Here is a 9,539-nt window from a genome sequence, read left to right on the forward strand (position 1 = left end):
GCGGGAATTCTCAACCCTACTGCTTTATTCAATAGTCACTCATCCTACACAAGTACACACAACACAGCCCCAAAGGCTACAAAGTTATACAAAACAAGACAAAAATCTTTATAGTATTGACTGTACAACAGGTGGTAAATTCTTTGCCTTTCCCTGCGTGAACCCCAGTTAATCCAGCCAGCATGTCGCCCCTGAGCCCCCCCCTCAGCTCCCAGGGGGTTGATGCTCAGTCGCTGATTTGAGATTTGCAAAAGCAGAAGCACTCATAGTTTCACTGGCGGGGGGGGGTGGGGGGGGGGGGGTAGGGGGTAGGAAGTTTTTACCAAAACCCTTTAAGAAAAGGTGAAAGAAATCACTTAGGAGGGCAGCTACAAACCAGATCGTAAGATTTCCAGCTCCTTTTCTAAAGTGTCACGTTCAGTGGGCTGGACCATTGTTTCTGTGGAGACTGCCCGGCATATGCGTTACAGCAGAGCTTCATCTGCAGAAAGACCTGACTGCAGAACCTGATAATCCGTTTGGGAATTGGAATAAAGCAACAACTCACTACTTAAGTCTCAGGCAGATCTGGACTCCGGCTGCTGTGAAAAACCCTGTGCTGGCACCCAGAGATCAAATTAAATGCCTCCCTGTCCGACTACACGGGGTTTCAGCAGTAGCTCAAGATTTACATGCTCGTCTGTACAGTGTGCTAAGCGTTTAGAAATCGCCAAGCGGCAGCCTGCTAACTGGAGGAACAGAGGTGGTGACATCTTTCCTTCCGTTTATCTGGAAAAGATGTTTTTGCAGCCTTTAATATCAAAGCCATTTTAAAATAATTTCAACTCGATGCCAACTTCAATTCAAAACTAGAAGCCCCACAGCAAAGGCTATCTACTGGCCAAGAACCGTGGTGCTCTCCTCTTAGGTTGCCTTCACTGCCAGGATTATCTTTCTCACTCCTCCTCACCCACACCCATTATAACAAAAAGGTACAATATTTAGTCTGATGGGATTTAAGTTAAAAAATAAAAAGCTGTCCAGTATTTTTGCTTTATCGCGAGGAGTTTGAGCTGGAGCGGCTACGATGGCGCCTTCGTCCAGGAGATCTGGATCTTGATCGTCGGCGAACAGGGGATCTGCGCCTAGGAGACCGGGACCTGACAGAGAAGAGGAAAAACCTTTTGCTAGAAGACAAGGGCAACAGGTTTCAGTAATTTGCCAGCTCACCCACCAGCTTCTCAAAAACATCTCCCCACACACCACAGTAAGAGCTCCAGCAAAACACAGCCAGCTCCAGAGTGGAAAAAGGCAATTAAAATATTGACTCCGCAGCAGAAATATTCTGGCTACACTTCCTCTGTTTCAGGAAACTGAAATAATGTTTAATATCCAAAGAACAGACAAGAATCTTGTCGTTTTCCTCAAACAGAACAAGTTCATTCTACATCAGATTCTCCTTCACCCGAAAGGTCAGCTTTGACTCCTGAAATACAGTGATATCCAGGGAAACGATTTCGATAAGCCCTTTCAAACCACAGGGACACATCTTAAAGGAAGGTTAACTCTGAAGAAATAGTTAAGGCTCAAACTCTTCAGCACTACAATCAATCTGTATGACACCAAGGCTCCAGGCACGGAATATTAACAGAGCCCGAACGGGATAATAAAAGTGAGACCAGGGAAGAACACAAAAAAGGAGGAGGGAACACCAAATCTAGCACTTGCCAGACCTCAGTAAAAGGCAACTTCAAAGGAAGACCAACAGGCAGTGGATCCTGTGCCATGTAACTAGTTTTCATTTTTAAACCTGTCGTTTGCAAGCTGTTCAGCAGTCAGCTCAAACAGGAGCCGCTTTTACTAGTGACAAGAGGCGAAGCAGATTTCCAAGACACAGGAACCCATCTAGATGCTGAGGAAGCCTCTGAAAATCTTATTATCTGAGTAGGTTCAGGCAGCCTCACGTCGCACAATGGGCACATGCATGTCAGGTCACATCTTGGGGTCAGTGTACTCCGCTCACCTGACGCCGAAGGACTGCTTTTTGGTTGTGTGCCCCTTCATCTAAAAAGGGGAGGGAGGTGCAAGGGCTTCAGAAAAGCAAGTGGCTGGAGCAGGCTGGCAAAAGCATTCTGCCAGCCAGAAATCCATGCCCACTTCACCTCAAAGCATTTATGCAAAGGGACTCCAGGGAACGGGCTGGAAAGCATCTTACCCTTCCGACAGATGGCATTCAGGGTGGAGACCAGAGCAGGTCACCCTGGCACCAAAGAGTGAAGTACAACCTGGGTTCAACTGATGCCCAAGAGATGCTATTGTCATTTGGAGGGGAATGTCAAGTCCAACAGGATGAAATCATCCCCATGTCGCATCTTTCAGTGGTAACACGTTACAGTGAGAAGGAAATACAGATTGTCACAGCTCTCACCTTCTCCTCATGCGAGGGGGTGACCTGCGCCACATCGGTGGCGGCGGCAGCATCCTCCTGGGTGGGCTGAAGCGTCTGGGAGGCGGCCTAGGTCGTGGTGCCAGCACAGCTGTGGCAGTGATCTCCTGACCATCAATCTGGCCTTTTTAGGGAATCACAGAAACAGGCAGAAGTAAGTATTTTCCAACACTAACATCTGCACGTCACATTACAACCTTTAGCACAAGCAACTGAAGCGTCAGCCAGCCCGCAGTCCTATTTCCACCACCTGCTCAGGAGTTACTTTGACACAGTCCACATACATGCCAGGCTTCTTAATCTGATACCCCAACAAACTGCAGTTCAGATGCTAACCAGTAAAAGTTTTCACAGAAACTTAAACAATTTCATTACTGTTTGTTTTGGAAAAAGGTCAAAAAAGGTCTGTCCTGAACCACACAAAAGCCAAAGCCATTTGGGTGAAAACAGACAGTATTTCAGATCAGTTCCCCAAGGGCTTCCCTGTCACCTCTAACTCATTTTCAGATCAAACTAATCTGCTCCAAAGACTTTTACAAGCCCCCAGCCTCCTTGCAGCATTTGATACCTACCTCCATCCATATGCTTCAGGGCTTTCTCAGCATCATCTGGGTTCTCAAACTCCACATAGGCATAACCTTTAGAGAGGTGTGGATTTAGCCTGTCAACTGGCATGTCAATCATTTTGATCTTTCCGTATGTGGAAAAAATTTCCATGATGTGATCCTGCAGAGGAAAAGCAACTCTTAAGGATACAGACCACACTTATTGACCAGGTCTGGCTGGCACAGAGCTGTACACAGCACTACATTAGCTTTAAATCAACGCCACAAGCAGATATGGAAAGGATTACCACTGCTTTCTCTATCGTTGTCTATTCAGTTCCTCCTCAGATTGTTCCAAACCTCCAGTTCTAGTAGCATTACTGCTGTACGTCAACATTGGCTACAAAACTTAACTTGCGTAAAAATCCTCTTGGGGACCAGAAAAGGGAATTTATGCCCTCAGCTGAAAACTCTTAAGGTTAAATTGTTAATACTTTTTTTTTTAAAAAAAACATCATTTTTTTAGCACCCTAAGCCTTTTACCTCTGAAGATTCAACTACAAACCACATTCTAGCAAAGACAACTCAAGCCAGCCCAGCTCTCTTCAGATCCTTTATCAAGAACCTCCAGATATTCTTAATGCCTTCAAGGTCATTTCAGCTCTTGTCCCGATTTCTACAGTTGTCTTCCTAGAAGAAGATACAAGCCCTGGACACTGACAAAGCAGACAGACCTTTTCAGCACTACAGAGCCTCACTGCATTTGACTCAGTAAAATCCTACCAAAACTTTCCTCACTGATCAATTTGGACAAAAAAGCAGGAATTTCCAACAGCAATACTTCGGCAGCACCCTTGCAACAAAAAGGTTTTCAGAGCTTTAAAAGAGCTACTGACATGTTCTCTCAGAAGATATGCAAGCTGGATATCACAGGGGAGGATGGCATTACCTTGGTCACGTTTCTAGTGAGCCTTCCAACATGGACTTTTGTAGGCCTGGGTGACGGGCTCCGCCTCTTCCGCTCCTTTTCATCTCTCTTGGGTGGCTTGGATCTGATTTTGACAACAGAAAATGTTTACAGTTTTCGGGGAACATGCAAGACAAAACCGAGAAGCCAGTCATTATCACATGATTTAGAAGTACCGTTTTTCTTGGGAGGGCACCTTTTTTCTAAAGAAGTTACAGGTTGGTAAGTGCTAGGGTGGTGAGGGGGGTGTTTCACTTAGAAACACCTCAGCCTTGCATTTGCCTTGTCTGCTTTTGCTTTAGAACCTTTTGGAATTTGAGAGCCTTTTTTGGTGAGTTTTCAACTTCACTGCAACTAGGATTACAGACACAAAATTCAGTAAACATTTCTTCAAAGCTACTGGCCAAGAATTTCCCAGTTGTTAAAACAAAAAACATCCTTCGCCTCAACAATTAAAGAGGGAAAATGAGGACACAAACACCAAAGCATACGACAATCAGACAAATTAATGGAACCAATGATTTGTGTTTCTGGATCTTCTGTCCCCTACAGAGGTCTAGAAATGTCACAGTTTAAAACAAACAAACAAACAAACAAATCCAAACTATTTAAGTAGCTTCATATCACAATTTCTTTGTAGTTTAAGAAAAAAATCTGGAATGTAATTTTAACCTGCAAAAAAAATTCAGTATGCAGAAAATTTATATTTATACTTCTTCCTAATCTTACTATCCATAAATTGAAGGATATACTAAAAACAAAACAAAACAAAAAAACCACACGAATCTGCACTGGCTTATAACACTGCAGCAGATTTTATCTGCCTTCAGCACCTTACCTACAGAATTATCCAAAGGAAATACTGTATGGACATTAGCACAGTCTGATTCCTACCCTTACAGGAAAATGCTTCCTCTCCCCCCCCCATCCCATTTTATTTTTTTATACATGAGAATACACTTAAACATAATTTTCCGCCCTGACTTTTCTGTTACTCTTGGCTGTAATTCACAGGAACCAAAGAGCTTTACTCTCATCTAGAGCCCACATCTAGTCCCATACTGTCGGGGAAACACTGATTAAAACTGCCTCTACAAAATCTAGCACTTACAATCGCTCTTTAAAATTAGGTTTTTAATCTCTCTTCCTACAGGGCATATGTTTTGATTGTAAGCAAAAGGAGCACACCCATTATAACAAAATTTAGATCTCTACATTACAGAAAGCAAATGGTCCTCAGGAAAAAAACCTATTCTGATCACAAGCTTGTAATTTCCACAGAAATTAACCTGCCATCTGGTAATCTCTAGAAGGCAAATAAAACTCACTTGGAGCGGGAGCGTCTCCTGTTGTCATGCCTCCGCCGAGAGGGACTTGGAGACCCAGAGGAGCTGCTGGAACTGGAACTGCGTGAGGTGCTGGAGCTCCCAGAGCGGCTTGAGGCAGAAGAGGAGCTAGAGCCACTGCTAGAACCCGTGCTGGAACTGGACCCTGAACTGGAAGTTGAGCTGGAACGGGATCTAGGGGAAGATTGGGGAAGAAAAGTGAGTGCAGTACCCAGAAAAAGAATGGCTGAAAAACTTCTGATAACTATGGAAAGAGCAACTGTGAGTTAGAACAATGAAAACTGACGCCTCATAGCTCACTAGACAGCCAAAGGAAATTTGTACCTAAAAAAAATAAAACCCTTAAGTTAAACAAAACTGCACCGTGACTAACACAATGCAAGCTTTCAAGAAGTCCATGACACAAGGAATGAAATGTACCAGAAATCAAGCTGGCAGTTTCGGAAAACACTGTAATTTGTTGCTACCTATAAAAGTAACTACCTGGTACTGCTGCTCCTACTGGAAGCACTGCGTCTTTTGCGTGTCTTGTCTCGACCGCGATCCTTTTCACTCGATTCCTTAGTGGCTGCTTTATCCTTGGACCGGTCCTTTGATTTCTCTTCAGACCTATCCTTGCGCTTGGTTGGTGAGGGAGCCCTTCAAGAACAAAATGCAGAAGACATGGTTTAATTTAAAAAAAAAGACAAACAACAAAAAACCCACACCCAAACAAAGAACAAAACAGCAACACAAAACATTGAAATGTAACTCAAGATCACCATAACTGTAGAGTTAAAACACAAGGCAAGTTTGGACTTTTTAGAAAAAGGAAAATAATTTACATTACAGAGCAGCTTTGAGGAAGACAGCTATAGCATACAGAAATTCACGCAAAAAGAGGTACATTTCCAATTCCTCACCCTCACCGGGAGAACCCTAGTACCCTATAACATCCCCACTTCTGTTAAGCCTAGAAAATTTGGACAGAATGATTACCTAGTGTTGGATTTTTTATTTTTTTCTTTCAGTCCTAGCAAACTCTTCTTTTTCAATCCTGATAACTCCATTTCCCCTTCGGAGATGTCCAAAGCAGCACCGAATGGGCCTCACTTATCTCAAATCTCACTTCTAACTCCTCGATTCTGAGAACCGATCCCTAATCGAGTGCAATAAACTCCAAAGAACAGCCTAGTGACAAGATAAAAGGGTTTAGAAACAAGCAATTAACAGACAGGCATAAAACAACAAACCCGCTTTGCAACAATGGCAGCACACTGGGCATCAACTGACTTCTACAGAGCACTTAAGACACACATACACGTGGCCCTTACGGGCCAGCCTCTGTGCCTGCTCACACTGGCACCGTGTGTCTCATGTAAAAATCTGCGTCCATGTTCAAAGCTATAATTTTGACATTCACACAAGTACAAAGGCCCTTAATTATCCAACCAAAAAAGAGGCAGACAGAGGCCATCCATTTTCTCTGCAAGATTTAGTGCACCTTGTGCCTCTTGACAACAGCCTTGTCTCCAGAGGAGTAAGACTGGTTTTCTCCAAAGCCAATTTGTGCCTTACAGCAGGTATTTGCCAGGAGGAAGGGGCTGTTGAAAACAAAATCCCCCACTGAATTACGGCTGCTTTCAGCCTCCACAAGCTGCTTCCAAAGCTCTGTTAGCCTTGGAAAGACCAGATGAAAGGGCCCAGTTTGCTGCACTGCTGCAACAGCAGATTGTACTGTAACTTCTTAGCAGAAAGTCTAAACTGGATTCTGACCTCATCTAGCCCCAATCAGTTCCCTCTTCACTCTAGATCCAAAAGGAGACAAGTTTAACACACTGCTGTTTAACGCTGAAATACTGGGCATTAGTTGAATTCCACGTTTCCCATGAGAGGGTTGCATCCATCACATATTCTGCAATGTCTAAACACGTCGCTGCACTCTGGCTATTCCACACGGATTGTTCAACACCTGCATTACAAAGCTGCCTCCAGCGTATGTTTTAATAACCATTAGAAGAGCGTGGAAGATTTGATTTGGTGTAACACCCATTACCTATCTAAGAACGAAATATTCAGGAAATGGAAGAGCGGGCACAACCATGTCTGAACTGCGAGGCTTATCTGAAGTGTTCATGGCACTGCACGATGTTGGAAACATCTCCATCTCCACATGCATCACAGGCAAAACTAGTGAACAAGAACAACAATCTCTCCAGCTCACTGCATCCAACCATCTTGTTGCTTCTGGTGTCAGATTCTGGTAAGCAACTACTTTATTCTTTAAATTGCAATTAAATTTATGTTTGGGAAAAGATCACTTCTGAACAACTGAACTTCTTGTCTCGATTTTCAGCTTCACAGTTTTCCCTGATACAACAACTCCAAAAAGCAATACAAACTGGACATTCACAAACCCAGCTCTCTGCAGGTCCAGAAGTCAAGAAACATCCATGCCTTTTTGCACTGAAAACAGCAAACCCACAGCACAAACATGACATTGGCAGGGCTCGCTGGGAGAGGAAACATCTAACACCAGTGGCGTTAAGAAGGCAGGCCATGGATTGTTCCATAGGTGCTGCAAAGGCATCTAAGGAAATCTGCTTACATCATTCAGTTTTATGATATTTCTAACCATCTGTATGCCTCTAGTGCAAAGTGTGAGGGCTGCAGTTGAGAAATTGAAACCCACTGCATGAGACCAACTGACTCGCCTGGAAGAGCAAAGCAGACAAGACCCTGAACTCACAAGACCAAAACCTTGACACTTTTCTTTCCCACCTTCCTTCTCCCAAATATGCCACAGTGACTTCTCTTGCATCTGTGGACTATCACAGCGATGATGCTATCAGCTCAGCCACACAAAACTACCTATTATTGTCACACAGCTGGCTCTGGCTTTACCCCTACTGGAAGGAGGGGAAGAGACAGAGCCCAGATGAAGACCAGCACATGCTTTGCCGTTATGCAGCCTGCTGCTGAAGGAGCAGGTAATACTTTGGTTCAGCAGCTGCCACTCTGGCACCACTCCTCAGGACAGGCGTTCACCAGACAAATTAGCCACGTGACGTTCATACATTCAGCAAGCTTCCGTATGATGGTACCTGCAGCATTCAAGCAGCCTCCAAACTAACCAGGGTTTTCTCTCAATCAAACTATAGGTACCTTTCTCAAAAATGTCCCTTGCCTCGCTTACTTCAGTTGGAAACCTCAGCCTAAGAGAAGCAACCTGTGGGCACTTGCAGCTGCACACGTTCAGACATTCACTGGAAGATGTGGAAAGAATAAAGTCATGGTCTTCACACGAGGGTGGATAACAACACATTTCTAAACAACCTGCTCCTTTCCTACAATCAAAAAAAACCTCTCAATCCCTAATGAGTCAATCTTTTTGAAGCACGCACCACAAACCAGAAAGTCTAAGAGCAATCTACAGAGGCCAAACGTTCATTTCACACACCCCCCTCTGCTTTAAAGAGCCGATATGCACTCTTAAAAGAGCTGCAATTCTGTGGCAAAGGAAGCAAACTCAGTTCTCCACCAGATTTCCTGCACGACTACAGGCAAGCCCCTTAATGGAAGTTTGCTTCAGATCCTCGTTTGCAAAACAGGGAAAAGACTTCCTCGCGCGAGGAGAGAGTTCAACGCTCGGCAGTTCTTTGCAAAGTTACGGCCGCTTGCCCAAGCTAAGTACAGCGAGCAGGGCCGGAGGAGCGCAGGGCAGCCCGCTCCGCGTCCCGGTTCGCACGCCTGGGGTAGGTTAGGGCGCCGGGCGGGCCGAGGGCTTGTCGCTGCTGACCGCACCGTACGTGTTGCCATACTACGAGCGAAGCCAAGGCGCGGGCTGAGGGACAGGGAGAGAAAAGCACAGACCAAACAGAGTCGGTTCAGAGCAGAGCCCGCACCCCGGGGCCCGCCCGCCCCCAGGCCCACACAACGCTCTTCCCCGCCGCGGCTCCCCTCCAGGCCTCGGCCCGGCCCCGCCCCGGCCCGGCCCGGCCTCCCTCCCTCCCCGCCCCCGGGCGCGGTTAGGCCGCGGCGCCGAGGCCCCATTCCTGCCCCTCGCCCCGCCATCTCCTCCTCGGCAGCTCCGTCGCGCTCCCCTCGGCACCCCCGCGCGGCGGCGGGGCCGCTCCGCGCCGCGGCGGGGCCGGATGGAAGCCGATCCCCCGCGGCCCACAGCTCCCGCCCCGGCCGCACTCACATCCTCGGCGCCCGCCACAGCCCTCGCTCCGGGCCCGTCGCGCGCGACCGACGCAGCGCGGGCGGGAAGTGGG

The 9,539-nt window shown here is 46.2% G+C and overlaps 1 protein-coding gene across 1 annotated transcript; it reads right to left on the reverse strand.

Moving 5' to 3' along the window:
- Window positions 1–7: 7 nt before the first annotated feature.
- RNPS1 (RNA binding protein with serine rich domain 1) lies at window positions 8–6,457 on the reverse strand. The gene is made up of 7 exons (XM_010117541.2): window positions 6,262–6,457; window positions 5,767–5,922; window positions 5,266–5,457; window positions 3,920–4,022; window positions 2,998–3,151; window positions 2,408–2,549; window positions 8–1,139 (listed from the first exon to the last, which is right to left on the reverse strand). Exons 1-7 carry the CDS (start codon window positions 6,330–6,332, stop codon window positions 1,034–1,036), a joined length of 924 nt encoding a protein of 307 aa, XP_010115843.1. The 5' UTR covers window positions 6,333–6,457; the 3' UTR covers window positions 8–1,033.
- Window positions 6,458–9,539: the final 3,082 nt, after the last annotated feature.

The sequence above is a fragment of the Chlamydotis macqueenii genome, chromosome 15 (genome assembly GCF_036417535.1).
Source record: "Chlamydotis macqueenii isolate bChlMac1 chromosome 15, bChlMac1.mat, whole genome shotgun sequence".
NCBI classification, from domain to species: Eukaryota; Metazoa; Chordata; class Aves; order Otidiformes; family Otididae; genus Chlamydotis; species Chlamydotis macqueenii.